Here is an 18610-nt window from a genome sequence, read left to right as displayed (position 1 = left end):
TTTGGAGCAATTGCGTAGCAACTGTAGACAGCGAGGGGGGGCGGAAGCCTACGGCCAGACCCGCTTTCTTTTCTACACAGCGTACCCACTACCGCGGGACCGGGCAAGCAATGAAGCCACCCGAGAGACCAACAGAGGGGAGAGCTTGGAGGCACCCGTGAGTCCGTTTGAGGACAAAAGTGGGGAGGCAGGGCAGCCGCTTTGCCAGGCTCGTGTCCCGTCTCGATAACACAAGGACTGCAGCATGCCGCTGGATCCGTCCGCGCATGGCACTTTCCAGGGCGAGCGGACAGGATAAGCTGGTGAAGAATGGCTCACAACGTGGTGAGGTCGCTGGAGCGTGACCAGCGACTGTGCCCTTCGTCCGCGCTGCGAAGCACCAGCAGCAAACGAAAAAATCATATGGAATGCCTTCTTTCTAGCAGCCTGGGGTCGAAGCTACCGTGGAGGGCTCCGGGGGGTGCAGGATCTGGCTCTCCTTTCAGTATGGTGTCGGAGATAGGCGTCACCTTCGGGGGCGGCTGCCATGTACGCAACAACGAGAACTGGTCAAGCGCCTGCTGGGGCGTGAGACGCTTAGCTGGTGACTTGGTCAAAAAGTTGCGAACTACGGTCTGGATGGTTTCGGGGATCCCGTTGCAACTGTGAAAATTAAGGGATGAGGCTCTTGCTTGCCGAATCAACCCGACAACCTGGTTTGCATCGTGCGAGGGCATGATTCCAAAGGGCAAGGTGTTACACCAAACTTCATGAATGGTGCATCCCAGTGGCCAGGAATCAGTCGACGGCTCATATTTGAGCCTTGAAGTCCATTGCATCCATACGTTCGCGATTTCAGGGGCCATAAAAGCGACGGTGAAGGCCTGTGGAACCTCAACAGCGCCCTTCCTGAAGACTCGTGTGAAGTCAGACAGCAAAAGAAACCCCGACCTGTCGACCAGGAAGTTGTCGGGCTTAACATCTCCGTGCACCAAGCCCAGAGCGTGAAAGGACGCAAGAAGCCTGATGATTTGAATTGTGATGCTCATGCGTGCAGTGAACGCTTGCTCACTGCCGTCTAGTTGATGAAGAAGGGACAACAAATCTCCTTGGGCCTTGGGAAACAAGAGACAAGTGTTAAGTATCTGAAAGCGCTTCCCCACATTTACGACTGCAGGCTTCCCTTCGACAGACAGTGTTTCGAGAGGTACCATGAAGTGTTTCTCAGAATAAATCCTCTCGGGTGTCCAACCAGGTTCAAACACGTCGACGATTTGTCTCTCCGTCTCAATCTCTCTAGGGTCAATTTCGAAGTTGATGGCATTTTTATCCCGAGCGAAAATCTTCAAGGCAAACACCTCCCTTGTTAAGGGGTGCTCCACGTGGAACACCAGCCCAAAGCTACCGCGCCCGATCAGTCCGCGCTTCAATAACATTATGCGCCTACCCGACTCGGAGGCGAACCAGGTTTTAACACCAGCGGGCAAGAAGTACTTTCCGACAGCTTGCTCGAGCATACTCACGTGCCTCTCCTGCACGGGCTTGTACTGAATTCCAGCACTCATAAACCACGCAAAGTGAGCAACGGCGTGCTTTCCAGGCGCCGTGCCAGTCAGAGGTGGGACTTCGGGGGGAAACCCTCGTTCCCAGAACTTCAAGCGATTTAGGAAGGGCAGAAGTCTTTCTTTGATCACCGCCCTTGTCCACTCGGCTGCTCTTTGTGGCCATCTGCGCATGGTCCGTTTGGCCCGCGACAAGAAAGCTTTTGCTCTCCCCAGCCTCTCGCGGAGAGGCAGCTTCGGAAGAGAAGTGGCAGCGCCGGTCGCCGGCATCCCGGGAGAGACATTACGAACGTGAGCGGCCACACCTCTCACTCCCCCTCCATTATCGCTCGACAAAACTCTGTAGTTTTCGGAGTCCTCTTCGTCCTCTTGTAGAGCTGAAAAAAAGTGAGCGGCATGCTGGTCAGGCACACTGCTCGACACCAACGAGCCACTCTGGGAAAGCGGACCGGCAGCCCCGTGTTGGAAAACAGTATCCCGTGTCCTCAACAGTGACCTCTGGATAGCCACTGAAGGCTGGACCGTTTGGCGGGTTTCCAGTTGCCGATTTGTTCTAGATGAAATGGCGCTGTTTCCGGCAGGCGACGGGTCCCCTGTTTTCGAGAGGCGGAGACCCCATACGGCCGGCGAAAAACGGTAGCTGGGGAGCAAAAGGAAACTCAGTGTCAAAATGCAAGACAAGGGGAAAAAGGAAAGAAAACCCATCGTGTCTTCCTCGGTAGTCAGGAGGCAGCCGAGCACATCTGAGAACAGCCACTGTAAATGGCTGAAAACTGCCACGGGAGCATTTCAGATCTTTTCCTCCGAAGAGGGAGGCCGAAACTCGCGAACAGAAGCAGTCTGTCTCGGGGAGGAGCAACGGTCGCTTCTTTAGGAAAAGGACATACACCTGCGGCATCACGTGGCAGAGGCGTGTTCGGAGAGGTCCTGAAGTACGTTCGTGCACGTGGGCCGATGGAAACACACTTGCGTAGCGTGTCCCTCTTTGCCAGGGCGGCGTCATCTAATGGTGTACTCTGCAACTAGCCAGATTCCTTTTCGGAGCGCTGTCAGAAGACGCCGGCTGGCCTTTTCCGGGGCAGAGTTTCCTTTCGCGATGCGCTGTCAACGCTGCTATCACCAGGTGGCTCAACCTGAGACCTTGCTATGTTTCGCTTGCTCCGCAGACAGAACATACCTGCAACAATGGCGAAGGTGCACTGTGCGCTTCGCCTCTTTTACAGATAGATACTCGTGTTCCGTATTTTCGCGGACCGAATTTGCTTGGCTGGCAATCAGGCGTTTGCAGTCCCTCTGCTTCGTGGTAGAATCGTGTTTTTCAGATGCCGAAACTCAGAAGCGCACTAGATTGCCATCGCAGAGCAGAGGGGTTCCTGTTAAACCGATGGTACCGCCTCACCCACATCCATGCAGGTTGCTTAGGTGTCCCGAGATGGCTGATTCTGAGCCCGTAAATGTCTCACCAGGCGTCAAGGAACAGGTTTCGCGTGTGCTATCCTGGCTCTCGCTAGTTCCTGGCTGCAGAAAGTTTGGGGTTGCAGTACGCCGAAACGATCGGAGGCCATTGTCTGTATATTGATAAAACTTTTCGTCGGGAAGTGGCCCGACGGTGTGACGCTAATTAGGCGGAAGCAACGCTCGGGTCTTCTGGAATTGACCTTCCAGTGTAAGAGCAAACTGGCCAGCGTTCGGGCCAAGGCTGCAGGTATGAAAGTGCGAGACTGTTGTCATTGCCTGCACTAAGTGCCGTCATATCAAGCCAATACTTTAAAAATATGCATCTGATCTCAGCTGCACGACAGGTGTCGCCGCACCTCTTGGGTGGCGCGTTCTCGGAGGTGAACCGAACCTGGCTCGAGGCTCCAGTCACTGACCGGCACCTAACATCTTCGAGACGCCCTTCTTTAGCCCTCGAGCTCTGCTGAAAGGCGAACCGTTTTCTTGCTGCATCTAGTATTTGTAATAGTACTGAAGCCACCAGTGAAAGTCCCGCTGAGGCTAGAAAAATTGTCCTTTCAGGTGGAAATGCTGTCTGATCACGACTTGAGACAGTTCCTCCGCACCCTTAGATCGCAGTTTGTAAGTTCGTCTTTCACATTAAACACAGGGCCACCCGGTGTCCTATAGATGGAGCCCCAGGGACATCGCACACGCACCTACACCAGTGCTGTCCTCAGAAGTTCGAGGCTTGGCCTCTTCGCGGGGGCGATGCATCATAAGAGCAGGCCCGGAGTCCCAGTTCTCGAAGAGCCCGTATGACTGTGACACTGTAAGGCCGAGCCCGGTGTCAAGTCTCCACGAGCAGAGCGCGCCATTAACCCGACGTTTCAGGCGAGGCTCAGGCGCCAGTGACACGGTTTCGGGCATCGATGCCTGGCTGGTGCATGGTGGGGGGCCAAGGCATGCAGGTTGCCGAGCGAAACAACATGAGACACGTGGTCCTGAATGCCACCGTGTCGTCCCACTACCGCCGTCAAGTAAAGCCGTCGGGTGAAGGTCTGGGAACTGCCTGGTTCTAAGGGCAAAGACGCTTCAACGCGCTCCACTGCGGCCGTACGTCCCACGGTCATCACACGCGCCATTCGTCCGCCAGACGATCTTGTCTGCGGTAATACCTCGGTGCTCCATGCACACAGCGTAAGCAGAGGAGGTCCTGTGCAGGTTCCCGGCCACATACCTGGAGGTCGCAATAAAGGACTTTTGCTGTCACAACACATCCTAAAGATTCCTTGGCATTGCATTCTGTCCGCTGCTCTCTGGACAAACAGCCGTCGGAACTAAAAAGATAGTGACCGACCAGTCCGGACAGGTCTCCATGGAACCCAAGCGATGAGAGAGCGCGGGGTCGGCTCCGAGTGGCTCGGTTGCGCAGCGTAGTAGAGAAAAGCCCCAGGTCAACAACCAATGAAACCTGAAAAGAAAGACAGGCAGGCGCTGATCATGGAACACGCCTCTTCCGGAGAGCCTCCCGTCCCGGAACTAGCTTCCAGTGCGGATGAAGTGCTTCATGACGAGAAAGCCATTGGTTCTCTTCAGGAGACCATACAACAACATGAAAGAGCACAGGCGGAAACCAGCGACTACCTCGAGAAGCAGGTGGCGATCCCGCTGTCACTGGGACTCGCCGCTGTCGTAAGAGCGCAACCCCTCGGTTAGTGCTTTTCGCGTTTCTGGACCGAATGAGCTGATGGACCAGTTGGTGGTATCCAAGTGTTGAGCCACCGCGGTGTCCTGTTTGGGTCACAAAGGCTTTTTCGTTTGCGCCGCTGAGGCCGGGCTGTGGAACTGTCTCACCTGCAAACCCACCACTATAGGAACTCCCGTCCAGCCGTACTCCTCTTCCCAAGACCAAAGAGACATAGGCATGTTTTCTGCATAGTTCTACAGTTGTAAGCGCCACTAAGAGCTACGCTGAAGAGCGCAGGATGCTGATGTCACTGAAAAGTAATTCCTCGACCCCGTTATGAGAGGGCTTTCTTCTCTGCAGACGCTGTCAGCTACCTTATCCAGTGGCTTCGGCACTACGTGAAGCATGAACAGCAGAAGGACGCATTCTTAAAGGAACAAGAGGTACAGTCGGCAGGTCATGTAGATTGCGTCCGGGAGTATGCCGACTCCCCTAGCACCTCCTGGCCGCTCACTGACCGAGGAGGGTGCAGACTGAAACGCTGTCGACGGGCACAGCTTTGAAGTTGCTTCTGCTTTTCAAGTCAGGCCCCTTCAAGCACAGTTACAGTCTCCACCCAGGATTTTTTCTGCGCAGGCACTAGAATCGCTACGGCGAAGGATGCAGCTACAGCATGAAGCCGAAGAGAAGGAAAGAACTGCTGCAGCCTCAAAGTTGGATGCCCAGGGCCTCACCAAGGAGGACAGGAAATTTCTGAAGTCACTGGAGTCCGTGGAGTGGATGGGAGAAAAGGAGTTCCAGAAAACGCTTGACTATGTCTGCTCGGCCGTTGAGGTGTGCGGCGTGTACGTGGCACGTCTGTACAGTGATGGAGATCTCTCTGGGCAGGCGATACAGTACATCTGCGCCGATAAGCACAACAAATTCCTTGTAGATTCTATGTTGCTTGAGGTGAGCCAAGCCGAGACCAAAAAATCGGAGAGGCTGCGCACTGATTCCTTGACAGGGAGAGCGGTACACGCCACCATTCGAAACGGTATAACAGCACGTGCGTGCCGCTGAGGAGCCCGACGCCGCAGGGGTGACTGGTGAGACCAGACAGGAAACGAAGAGATCCAGTGTTGTTCCGAGTTTCACGTCTCGGCGAACCATCAAAGCTGACACTCCCGATTACAAACATGGTGTTACCAAGAAGCTCAAGCGCTGTCGTTCCAGAGTGCCCTTGTGCAGGAAGAAGGAGTGTTGTGGGACGCACTGGCACAAGCAGACGAAGAGGAGGAAACCGGCCAGAAGGAAGACGAGGCGTCGACAGAAGACGATGAAGACGGGGAGAACTACAGGGCCTCAGGAGACGATGGCGATGCTGAGGACCAGAAACCTCCAGCTGCCTACGGAGATGACCCCATCAACGGCAGTCGGGATAAGCCGAAGACAACATTTATTCCCGACGTCATGGCGGAGGAGAAAGTGAAGTTCTGGCGAATGACCAGACCGGGCAGCCTTGCAATTGTGCCGATGATTTTTGAAGACGCTGCGTGCAAAGAGAGCGTCGAACTGATGAAGGAATACCTTCTTGAAGTAAAAGAAAGAGACAGGATCATAGAAGAAAGAAACGGAGCTAGAGAGAAGGCGAGATCGGCAAAAGGTTCGCACTAGGTCCGATGATGCTCAACACCGTCCAGCTACTCCAGATGGGGGACCATGCTTGAGGGCGTTGGGTCCCATACCCGATCACCGGGAACCTAAGTGTGCTTGCATAATTTGCTGGAAATTTATCTAGCCATAGCCGCATCTGCTCCCAGCAAATTAGCAAAGTGATGCTCTTCGTTGCCCAATCCAGTTACGTGGCCGCCCCTGAAGGGGCTGTGGAGTGTGAACAGGTTGCCACGTAACATATTTACTCCGCCCCCCCCCATTGTTGCCAGCAGCGGCACGTCGGTAAAAACAATTTTCTCTGGCAGGTAGTCTATGGTTTCTGCATCTTTGCTTGGTTCCGTCCTACAGAGAAAAGCCGACAGGGCGCAGGAGGAGCCCCCTTTGGAACCAAGGGTTCACTCGTGAACGACGGAGACAGTGAAGAAGAAGAGGTGGACGAGACGACTGAAGAGGAAGAGCTCCCGCCACCGGTACTTCCGCCAGTTCTGACCAGCAAAACCGTCAAGATGCTTTTCTGTGTCGACACTCTGGGAATGCAGAACGCGCTGGCTCTAGATCAGCTCCGTCGGGTTGAAAAATTTGCAATTGCCGTCCGCGAACGTTGTATCGCCACTCGCGAGGCTGCTGTAAAGAGGCAGGTAAGCTGTGCTGTGGGGACGATGAATCCAGGAGGTCGGACTGCAATGGGTGCTTCTGGTAAATAGCCAGAGAACGCTGCTACCTAGAGAAACTAAATCCTGTGTCGGAAGTCGTGCTGGCTTGGGTCGGAAGCTTTAAAGAGCTGCCTCGAGCGAGCTCTACTGCTGCACAGCCGAACTGACTTGCGGCAGGAAGGCAACAACTGAACGAGTCCAAACCCTCACAGCAACTGAGTTCCACTGTCTTGTTGGAGATGCTGTACCACGGCAAACCAGCCCGGTATCCCTACTGGTGATATCCGTGCGCGACTGCGTCACCACTCTTACTGTCTTCGCACGGGTTGTCTACAGGCCGAAGTATTGCTGAATGAGGAAAAATTGAGGGAAAGCGCTGCGGAGATTGAGTCTGTATTGGAAGAGGAAGAGAATGAGGCTGCTGCCGAGGTGGAGTCCGAAAAGGAGCAGGTGGCGCGGGAGGTGGAGGCAAAGCTTGAGAAAGAGCGCCAAGAGCGGGAAGCCCGCAAACAGGCATACCTGGAGAAACTTGCAGAACAAAAAAGAAGGCGTGAAGAGGAGAGAGAGAGGCAGAAAGAGGAGCGGCAACGGAAACTCGAAGAGAAACGCCAGAGACGGCTGCAGCGAGAAGAGGAGCGGCAAAGGCGCCTTGCTGCAGCACAGTCAAACCGCGAAGCTGCAGATGATAGTTCGGAGGCGCAGCAGCAGGGGACGAGTGGAGAGAGCGGCAGCGAGGAAGACCAACTAAAGACAGAGGACCGCGAAGACGAAGACCACGAAGACGGAGGTGAAGGCGAGGGTGAAGGCAACTACACAGAACAAACAGCTGAGGATGACGAAGGAGAGAGTGATACGGAAGGAGAGGCGGACGAGCCAGAAGCGGAAGCCAACGAAGACGAAGCCCAGGAAGAAGAAGCTGAAGAACTAGAGGAGGAAGCGGAAGAACCTCTGGATGCCTCCATCTTCTTGGAAGAAGCTGAGGGAAAAGTCAAGTTCGAAAGGGCGACAAAAACTTTAACTGCCCGGCTCGGTGACCGGCTACTGGAGCTAAGTAGGTAGGGGGGGACCGGAGACGACTTCGCCATTTAGCGTGGTTCCACTGCGGTTCACTAATATTCCTACAAACACTTTTTTTTCACGGTCGGGTAACATGGATCTGTAGCTCCGAGCGGGCGAGCTTCAACTCTGGGTTCAAGAGAAGAGGACACACGGGGAGATACTGAGAGTAGTTGCCGTGTTACTGGAGCGCAGCAGAGTTCAAAGCGAGCCGTGCACGCCTCACTTCCAGCCGGTGTCCTTGCCGCTCTGTAGCTTGATGCACTTACCGTCCCAGTAGACTATCGGCGTGTACTGTTGCTGACGGCACCAGTCGGGTACGGATACCTCTTCCTTGGGACAGAGCGATACTCAAGCTGCATCGACGAGGTTTCCTGTCACTCGCGCCAGAGGATTCCAGCCACCGGTGGATTTTATGGCCTTCCCCGCCATAGTGTGATGTGATTGGTGCTCCCAGACAAGATGTTTATCCCAACGGTACCGTCCGTAATCCCAATTACAGCTGCATGCCTGCTCTTACTCGGCGACAGTGCTGCCTCGCTTCGCGTGAATTCCAATATTCCAGAGAGTAGCTTTGACTGGCAAAAGATCCGCAGCAGAATCTGCCCCCGCTTACTGCTACGCATGTCAACCTTCGATCCAAAGGGTGAGGCAGGAGCCGCTCGTGGTGCTGGAGCAGCTTTCAGTGACACTTCGCTGCCAGCCTTCCTCCGGACAGCTACTGAATATATCCGGCGAACACGACCTTGAAGGGGACACTACGAAAATGTGAGGCACGAGGCCCTCTCCAAAATCCAGTAAAACCACTGTAAGGCAGATGCGTTGCTCTGGTTACGTTTCGAATCTTCGTGAAGGTTGCCTCTGAGCAACTGCTTGGACTCCATGACCCGCGTCTGCAACTTCCTTGCGTTGTCGCCGAAGCGTCGTAGCTGATTCGCTTCTTCCAGTTGTTGCAACAATGCCTGCTTAGTCTTGAACACACCGCTCGTCAAGTAGAAGAACCAATGGTGAGTTCGGTTGGTCGCTTCTTCTGGCTAAAGTGTGACCTGCCATCTGCACCTGCTTCAGAGCCCATTGTCCACCTTTTACATCTGTGTACTCCTGTAGGACGGCATGTATAGTTGGAGTGCACACATCATAAGGCATCTTGACCGGGTTTTCTTCCGAAGTCCAGACACCTGTGCCAATCAGCTCAGCTCTGCGTGACGTCAGCGTGTCTTCCGTTCAGCCACCAGGCATGCTGATCCACTAAAAGAAGCATCCTTCAACCAGGAAGTCACACCTCTGCACCTGATCGGTCAACTCATCGAGGAATCTGCCGAAAGTGAGGAGAAGCTGCTAGAGCTGTGCCCTCCTCTCTATATTCTGCAACGGTGGGTGGAGGTAAGAACGACACGACTACGCGCGAACTCTTCTTTTCCCGCAGCCACTACTTCAGCACTCCGGAACAATCCATGCATTCCTAGCACTGTACGCAGTTGCAGACGGTGTCTTAGTGGTTTGTTCATGACTGAACATATGGCCTTCCGCCGCATCGCTGTAGGGGAGTTTAGTGTATTGACGATGCAAGAGAGTTTAGTGTTCTGACGATGTCTGTTCAAACTACGCCAATCCATACACATACGAGATCATGGCAGGGTGAAGCACAACTGGTTCGTGTGGACAACACGTTGCGGTGTGTGGAGGCTTCATTCAGTCTCACAGAGTGCGTAGAAGCCTCTGACTCTTTTCGGGCTGTGCTTATTTGCAGCTCGCCGTAGATTACCGACGACGACACTTAGCAGCTACTGCCGTAAATCTGTACCGTGAAGCAAAAATGAAGAAGAAGGCGCCGCCGCTTCTGGAAGAAGAGGTGGATCCGGATTTCGCCGGCCTCCAGTTGGACCATGTGCTTGCCTCAATGCAGTTAGAGTGACGCAAGCACTTCAGTACCCGACAGACTTCATGCGTTGCCAATGGGTACGGATTTCCGCTGGTCGACCGGCGTACCCGTGGTCGGCCGCAGTCGCCAGGACGTCCCCTCGGAACCAACGGCAAAAGATCAACCAACTATTCAGCAATTGTACAACGTGTAGCGCTCTCAGCGTTGGCCAGTCCGAACGAGTAGATCAACAACACAGCATACAAACCCTGTTTATCCCATTCCGCGCTTCTCTCACTCAGAAAACGTGACCGACACGCCTCGAGTCCTCGTCGGCACAGCCTGTCCTACGGGTGTACACGGCCCTAGCCGGTGCACGGCTCCCGACAAAGAGCCCCGTTCCACGACACAATCGCACACCGTCTGCATACGCTTTCCTTCTCATCTAGGGTTGACAGTCTGTAAGGTTCCCGAGCTATAACGCGAAACAAAAACCAGCAAGTCGGCTTTCTACTTCCTCGCCTCGGCCTGGATACCCGCGCAGCAACCAGCCATACAGTGCTGTGCTCGAGCACGTAACCGAAACTGCTTTTGTCCTGTGAATGTGACCAGTCAAAATTGTTGGAGGCTGTGAACAGCCGTGCTCCTACTGAAACTGCAGCATCATTTCCAAGGGGATACGGGGGCTCCCGCAAAGCGATGAAATTAGTAGACATTCAATGCGGAGTCCTACCCGGCATGGTAAAGTCCTGGACGATGGTCTGCCCCTCGCGCTCGAGCCCCGCCCACCGCAGCCAGCGTAGCATTTTGTAGTTCTCGAGCCACTCAGCAGGACAGTTAGTAAATCCATGCGTCCACTTCCGCGCGGGTATGTCGGCTGGCGTTCCCATGATCTTCACCAGCTGGACAGTTTCTTTCATGTACTTGATTCTGAAGGACACGAATTGGACAAATCGCATATGACGCATGCGAGCACGTCTTCCCTTGTGTCGTATTCAGATGCCCGCACGCTCCACCTTCGTGAATTTGAGTTCTCAAGACAATGGGACTTACCTGCCTGCTACGAACGCCTGGACCTTGTCTTGAATGGACGAATGTCCCCAGTCGCAGAAATACAGCCGCGCCGCGGCCGCCCTGAGACGCAAATATACGCATGGAGTCGCGATTTCCACACTCTCCCCTTGGATTTTCAACTAGTGTCGGGGCGTGCAGCGCTTTCCCACCTCAGTCATCATGAACACTGCTGATGGGCTGCCGCTCCCTCGGCAATATCGAGAGACAGCGGCCACCGCTGTCGGTCACGGGGACCAGAAGGCCGAAATGCGTGAGCGGAAGTCACCGGGAAAGAGGCGCCGCGGAAACAGACTGGAACTGCTTACCTACGCTGACATTTGCAACGACTCACCTGCTGTCTTTCCGTAGGGCAAGAAGAGTGCGTATGTCACCGTCAACAACATGCGCCGGCCGCCGCAGATCTGATGCACCCTGCGCCTGCGTCAAAATGCTCTTCACGAGGGCTACCTTTGGCCAGACGATGGGGTCCCAGGTAGCCACCTGTGAGCGCCGGATCCGCAAAAAAGTGGAGGCACAAGTACTATGTGAAAAGCTGTGCCACGGAAAAAGATACTACTGCCTGGACGAAGATTTGGAAGACGCAGACACGAACTGAAGCCCCTTAAGGGCATTCCCAAGCCAGCGGGTAGTGAGGCATGCTGATGAGTGCCGATGTATTTTCCTTCACAAGCGCGCTCGCACAGGCTTATAATGCTAGTTATTACCTCGCGCGGGCTCCTTCGTAACTCAGACAAAGCCGCTGATTGCATTTCTTCTCGTCCGTAAACACAGAGCAGCCGTGCGGCGTCTTCGTGGTCAACACTGACGCCCATGAGCTGAAGCATTTCGGACACGTCCTCTGATCGTTCCCAGCTTGAAATAACATGTACTGGACGACGCCAGTTCTGCAATGGGGCAAGCGAGACGCAGAAAGGATGCCACGGCGGAGTCCCGACTGCTTGTCACAACGAGTCCATGACGGACACGGCACCCGTTGTCCGTCAAGTCTAGACCTTCCGCTTCACCAGCAGTCTAACCACCACATCTCACATGGCCTGAAAACACTACCCAAGTATCAGGTCGTGCAGTGGCAGCTAGTCTGCCTTTTCCAGGAGAGACGCACGTTGATGTGATTGTTGATGCAGCAGATCGCTGCTGGGTTGAAGCCCTCATACACCTCCAGGCGGTCCGTGTTATTCGAAGCGACATGCCCTGTATATGTACGGTATTTGACATGCTCCTCCCACTCAACGGCGCTCCGCGCTCGCCACTCGGCTCGGGCTGCGTCAAAAGCCTAAGGATAAGGAGAAGGGTGGCACAACAACCGCGCAGAGAGTCAGCAGTAGTCGGACTGTGAGTGGAACTCGGACACTGTCAATGCCGCGATACAGAACAGATGACTTGCAGTCTACGCAACGTGATGACTACATATACGCAATACTTTAGTGAGGGCAGCTCCCGCAGAAGCAACCCCTACCGTCTTGACAGCTGGAAGTTCATGTTTCTACTTCGGCGAAAAAAACAAAGGCGCCCGAGACAGCCGCAAGTAACCTAAAATCAGGGCGGGACTTACCCTCTGAACTATCGACTGATTCCGGCAGTACCTTGTTGGTGCAAAACGCAGGTCGATCTGACTGATTCTCTCATGGCCCCACACAGGAGCACTGGCACCGGACTCCACGTAGTGAATATGCTGACTTTCAGTAATCTCACCTCTTGAAGCTCTTCTGGCCTGACTCCGTATCGCTCGTATAGCGCGTTACGGCGCCGCGCCTTGTTCTTGTCCCACCCCAAAAGAGCCCTCGCACCCCAGGGAAAGCCCCCTCCCGTTCCTCGCCTGAAAGCAAAGACGTCTTGAACATCGTCCATGTCCCCTTCCCGTGTCAAGAACCACATTTTGTCCACATCCCCCATCCGCTTCCACTCGGAGTCAAAGGCTTTCTGACATCCATCTACATAGGCGTCTAATGTCTCCTTCCTCTTGAACCCTGATTCCTTGATTATCTCAAGCACCTGTCTTAAAGCAACCATAAAGTCTGGGACGCCACGAAGCGGAAGGGCTCGTCGAATATCGCGTGCGCGCTCAAGAAGCCAAAAAGGAAAATGACTGCCGAGCGGCACAGAAGCGAAGAGAGCATCCAGCTTCCGGTCCGAGGATACTGCAACGGAGGAAGCCCTGGAGCCTGACTCACTGTTTCCCCGACGCGCCTTTGTGCAGCCATTGGCAGCCGCCTCCTCTCTTTTCATTCCTTCCACGGACAACCTTCCTCGCTGAAATTGCTCGGCAGAATTCTCTATAATTCTCCATGCACGTGCTGCGGAGTGCGACAGCTCACGGACGTTCATATAGATTACGTGGTCGAAATCGAGGACGTACACATCTGGGGGGGCTGCGAGGTTCGCCGGCGGCAGAGGTGCGTCAACATAGTCGTAGACGCTCAGGGGAGCTGCGAACCGGTTCCTGTCTGGAATCTGTGTCTGAGAGTAGCCATGGCCCCTATTATCTCCTGTCGCCCCCGCCTTGCTGACGTCCCCTGAACTCACAGGTGGGGGGGTGAGAAAACAAGAGTTCACTGGAAACTGCTCGTCGCTGACGGGTGGAAGGGGTGCGTCCAGTAACGGGTTTGTTTCTCCAGAGTAGCCCGCTCCGCTAGTTGAAGCGCGTGTCTGATGGACATCACACCGGCCTTTATCATTCGCCCGTTGTTGCTCTTCGAGTGAAAGTAGTTCGTAACAGGCGGACTTATGAAACGAGGGGCGCGGAGAAACGCGGGCCCCACCAGCTGAAACATCCTCTCCTCTTGCACATTCTGAAGGAAGACAAAAGGCAGCGTCTTTGTTCCGCAGGCCGCACGAACTCTGTCCGAAGACGATCGGTCTTCGACCGTTCCCCATCGGGGGGACGGTCACCGGCTGTTGGTCCGGGGTGACGACTGGAAATACAGCCGTTTTGTCTCGTCCGGGCCCAGCCGAAATCCAGCGTCGCTTCCGACCGTGAGTGAGAGATGCAGCCGCCACTGTCAGCGTGTTTTGCAACGGAGAAGCAAACCCCAGGAGTGGAAGGCAGAAACGCTCCGAACACCCACAAGCCCGTCTCTTAGTGTTCGACCAAGACAGCCTGACAGGAGCCGCACGCCCTTGCCGCAGCCTGCTTCTCAGGTAGCGCTTATTTTGAAGGGTGTAGCTTCCTGGTTCTGCCTTCCGCCTGGGCACTGTGAATACACTGTGCCGGTCGGAGGACGGCACGAGAGGTGCCTGGGGAGCAGGTAGAAGGGGAAATGGCCGGGTGACCCCGGCGGTGAACCGTAAGAGAGACCGCTGAGGCGGAATCCCTCGAGTTGGGGGCTTAACCCAGCGATCACTGCCCGTACTCACCTGCGAGCCAGTTGCGGAAATGACCACAAACAGACTTACAAAAGCGCAAGGGCACATGGGTAGGCTGTAGGGAGCCATCTCATGTCCACGAGAACGCCATGCAGAGGCGAAGGCACAATAAGAAAGGGACAAGCTCGAGGCGTCGTCGACTCATGCGGACGGAGCTGCAGGAAACACAACCCGGACGCTGGAACCACTCAAGAGCTTCCGTGTCATGATGAGAAGCTTACCACACGCAGTCACCCAAGGTACCTGAATAGGTCCAATCTCCAAGCAACGTGTCGAGGACACGGCTGGTAACGAGTGCGCCTGTACAGAAAGGACGTTTTGCCACACTTGTACGACCGGCGAGCATTACGACGCTGATGCCCCGGGGACCGCCCCTTTGATGCCCACACTTGTGTCCATAAGAGTTCGACCACGCCCCCGAGGCAGCTCGACTGTTGAAGGGCCTCAGCGCTTTCACCTCGCGGAGGTACAAGAGATTCCGTATTTGGGCACACCCGTGTGGGACCACGCCAGTGCAGGCGACACGGAGCATGCTATACCTCCTACTTATTCCCGGGTGAAATGCGTGCCCGAGCCAAAGCAATCGAGAAGCGCGACCGAAACAGCCCAGCACAGCAAGCAGAATAGCGCCACGGTAAAGAAACATATTAGACGGGAAAAGAAGGAGAGGTTCTCCCAGGGCTTTTGTCCACCGGAGACTTACACTTAACAACCGGGCATTCAGCGGCCTTCGCGGCGCTCGGCACGCGTTGCTTCCAGCTGAAGAGACAGTAACTCAACGGAAGAATCACCCGCCATCCTTGAGGCTCTGAGCATACGGGCTGAGTCGACTCTGTGTCTCCGCTGTCTCGGAGAAGCCTTCCGCTAGGGCTCAGTGCAAGAGCCCCGTCTGCGCTTCCGAAATGCAGCTGCTCTTGCATGCAGCTCGACACGACTTTCGAGTGTGTGCAGCCAAGACTCCCCTGATGGACCAGAACGTCGAGCTAACGAGAAGGCGGTCCGGCGCCAGCTGTAGGATAACTGCCACTTGAAGGGTTTGGAGGCCAGTGCGATCGAAGCCTCACCAACCGTCCCGTGGCAAACTGAGACCGTGACTGGCAAGCATCCTGCGGCTGACACATAGCAAAGGTAGACTCTGTTGTACAATGCCTTCATGCATGCCGCCCGCAATGCAGTAGCTTGCCCGTCGATCGTTACCATTACGTGGTACAGGTGGCGACGAGGCTAACTTCACGGTGTGCTTCCCGGTGTAAACAACGATTGGCACTGGATACTACGGTCAGCGAATGCCTTGAATTGCCACAGCGGCCTGCTCCTTCCCAAAAGGCACTACAGACACACTTTCGCTGTAGAGGCGCGAATGTAAGCACAGGGTCCACAACACGGGTTCTGGTGTGGTCCACAACCCGTGTTGTTCGGGGTGCTTGGAACCCCGCCGGCTCCGTAGAATCACTGGCTTTCAGTAGGGTGTACAGCTCAGCGCTGCTATTAGAGTCGAGCTACTACTATCGCGGTTCTCTCGGAAGCAGTGTTATCTGGGAGAAAAATTAGCTCTCTCTTTGAGCTCTGCCTGTGCACAGCGTCTCTATCGCCAATGGAGCAGGTCCGAGCGAAGCAGGTACTGTTTACTCCCGGCCAACCTAGGAGGTCCACCGTCTTCCCCGCACCGCAGCTTCTGTTGCGGCACCCGCCATCGCACAACTCCTCCGTGGTACAGACTTCTTGTCTCCATGGGCGGTACTCCTAGCTGTGTATCTGTAGCCGTTTTCTGGCTGACTATTAGCCCAGGAAGCACTTTTGCTTCTGCGCGCATAGCACACAGCTTCTTCGCATTCCCGACATGACACACACTACACACGCCAACAAGTGTGCGAGCGTCGCCGGGAGGCGGATGGATTTGTTGTGTCCGGACTACGCCTGTTCAAGGCACGCGGGTCTGCAGCCGGCAGAGCTGTCCTGTCACAATCTAACAGTAAATTACCGGCCGCTGATGAGTCGACCTGACAACCGCCTAACCGCGGCTCACACGGGAAACGTTGAGTCTGGTCAGTGTCGCGCGACGCGACAGTGGCGACTCTACCCTCCAGCAAGGAACTCCCCGGTCGCGGAAAAGTCGCTCCCGGGAACGGCAGGAGAATTGCTGGGTGCGTAGCCGACACCACAGTTGTTTCGGACACGCGATAGTTATTGTGTATACACGGTCAGACGGTACACGGTAGATAGCAGGCTTTCACACATCACGGAGGCGATATCGGGACGTCCGACAGTGCGATTCCCCGGCTGAGTCTTTCGAAGTGTCGACAACAGTGTTGTATGGAAAGAAGAATTACAGCGCCACAGAAGCGAATAGAGCGATCCCGATGGGCAGTAGCCCCCCCCCCCAAAAAACAGATTCTTTCAGTGGAAGGCCTCCAAGAAGCGACTACCCCACAAGATGCAGAGTATAAGTGAGGAGAAAGCTTTTCGGGTAGAATATGGAAAATAAGAGTTAACCAGCGAGCCAGTTTCGTAGATCTGGGTATCGGCCTTGTTGAGCGACAGCAATCGGACATCAGCGCTAAGTGAGAACGTTAATGAGCCTGCCCGAGAATGACTTAGCTGGACCAATCGACTTCGCAGAACGAACCTACAGAGCTTTGAGTGCGGGCTGTGACAAGACCATGGTATGATTCCTTTCGGAGTTCGAGGTTTCAGGGGCTGTGATTGGCCGAGTACAGGATCGACGAGGACCATGCGTAGCGGCCCGGACCACGCCTGGCCAACCGTGGGAGTCTAGGTGCAGCGCTGCCGTACTACCGTCCTTGAAAGACTTCAGCAGACCGACGGTCCCTGCATATGCACTATACTATAGTCAAGCTGGTTGTAGGACACAGGGCGCCCTAAACGTGCACTACGCCACCTCATACCTAGCCTCCCATCCTGGAGAAAACCCTGTCAACCGGTGGGTTCCGTGACCTGCGCATGAAGCCTGAGTGAATCACATCGACTTGCATGATGGTCTTCGGTGCATTGACATCTGAGCCTGCGTGAGAGCCCCTGTATTCGACAGGCACTTCTTCATTGCTCTGTGACTGCAGGGGGGATCCCCTCCTCAAAGGAAGTGGGTCCCTTGCGCGCGGAAGAGGCGTCGGACGCTGGGCGTCAGTACTCAGCGTTGACGGGGGTGCGACCAAACAAACGACACGCGAATCGGACCGGGTGCTCGCGGCGACTACCTTCCCCTGATTGCCCAGGTCAGAATACCAGATTGACATCTTCGATACCAGGTTGGGGTGTGTATCGGGTGTCCCATCTACGAACCTAACCAAGTCGTGGTCGGTAGGTGAATTCGCCACCTGCCGTACCGCTCATTCCCTACAGCAGAGCCTCCCCGAAAACTATTACCACCCCTGTGTCCCAGCTTCTCTGCTCCTCGATCGCCAGTGTCGGGAGGACGGGACCCGAAATCCCTTAGCACAACCCCGAGGCATGAAGAGGGCGTCGAAAGAGAGACCCCCACTTCGGCAGTTCCTTCCCTCGGGGAGGATGCCGTGCTGATCCCCTTTTACTGCCCTAGCCGTGCAAGGAGCTCTCTCGAGTGTCAGCAACGCGGACGAATCGCTTTCGTCAATGGAGGAGCTGCCGGGGACGACTGAGTGAGACAAGGAAGACTGACTGAAACCTGCGCAGCGCCCGCCCGCGGCCGGTCAAATCAACGTCTTCCCCCTTTTGCCCGTGTATCCCATCAACCCATTAAGCAGGAGTATCTGCGCACTTCCTCTTCCAGAAGCTCGACAGTTCCGGTATTCTGGATAACAATGTCTGCTCGCCGACATTTTTCGTGTAAAGGTAGCTGAGCTGACGCCATACGGCGAAGAGTGTCAGCACTGCACTTGTGACCGTCGCGCTTCTTCAGCCTTTCCATCTGGGTCTTCTCATCTACGTACACGACAAGAATTGGAGCGCAGAACCAGTGGAGACAGGTTTCAAACAGGAGTGGCACATCCAATGCCACACGTCGGCGAAGAAGCAACACGCGGTACAAAACAAGCTGCACGACCATTTCAACCATGACATAGAAGTGTGTGATTCGATTAACGTGACGCCTTGACCACTGGTCTGTAAAAATGATTTTGCGTAGAGCGTCCCGGTCAATATCCTTTGTCCCCGGAATCAGAATGGAAGAGCCAAATTGACCGACTAGTTTCCTGTAAGCTGCACGGTCTCGCATGAGTACTTGTCGGGCAATCGCATCAGCGTCTATAACAGTGAAGCCCGCAGATCTCCGCAGTAGGTGAGA

The 18610-nt window shown here is 55.0% G+C and overlaps 4 protein-coding genes across 4 annotated transcripts; 2 read left to right on the top strand and 2 right to left on the bottom strand.

The window, feature by feature from the left end:
* The first annotated feature begins 1 nt into the window (after position 1).
* On the top strand, positions 2 to 2764 carry CSUI_005670 (uncharacterized protein). The gene has a single exon (XM_068065840.1). It carries the CDS (start codon positions 310 to 312, stop codon positions 646 to 648), a length of 339 nt encoding a protein of 112 aa, XP_067922191.1. The 5' UTR covers positions 2 to 309; the 3' UTR covers positions 649 to 2764.
* Positions 399 to 1715, bottom strand: CSUI_005671 (rhoptry protein rop17; the record flags this gene model as incomplete). The annotated part of the gene is made up of 1 exon (XM_068065841.1): positions 399 to 1715. One exon carries the CDS (start codon positions 1713 to 1715, stop codon positions 399 to 401), a length of 1317 nt encoding a protein of 438 aa, XP_067922192.1.
* Positions 2765 to 4445: 1681 nt separating the features above from the next.
* Positions 4446 to 9948, top strand: CSUI_005669 (uncharacterized protein; the record flags this gene model as incomplete). The annotated part of the gene is made up of 9 exons (XM_068065839.1): positions 4446 to 4692; positions 5029 to 5111; positions 5305 to 5619; positions 5899 to 6313; positions 6673 to 6962; positions 7314 to 8028; positions 8491 to 8679; positions 9262 to 9416; positions 9784 to 9948. The coding sequence occupies 9 exons, from the start codon at positions 4446 to 4448 to the stop codon at positions 9946 to 9948; spliced, it is 2574 nt and encodes an 857-aa protein (XP_067922190.1).
* A 190-nt stretch (positions 9949 to 10138) lies between these two features.
* Positions 10139 to 15199, bottom strand: CSUI_005668 (uncharacterized protein). The gene is made up of 6 exons (XM_068065838.1): positions 12661 to 15199; positions 12071 to 12241; positions 11673 to 11852; positions 11300 to 11448; positions 10948 to 11028; positions 10139 to 10824 (listed from the first exon to the last, which is right to left on the bottom strand). Exons 1-6 carry the CDS (start codon positions 14398 to 14400, stop codon positions 10611 to 10613), a joined length of 2535 nt encoding a protein of 844 aa, XP_067922189.1. The 5' UTR covers positions 14401 to 15199; the 3' UTR covers positions 10139 to 10610.
* Positions 15200 to 18610: the final 3411 nt, after the last annotated feature.

Source organism: Cystoisospora suis (assembly GCF_002600585.1).
Source record: "Cystoisospora suis strain Wien I chromosome Unknown contig_2743, whole genome shotgun sequence".
NCBI classification, from domain to species: Eukaryota; Apicomplexa; class Conoidasida; order Eucoccidiorida; family Sarcocystidae; genus Cystoisospora; species Cystoisospora suis.
Note: the sequence above shows the minus strand (reverse complement) of the source record. Positions and strands in the feature narration are given on the sequence as shown.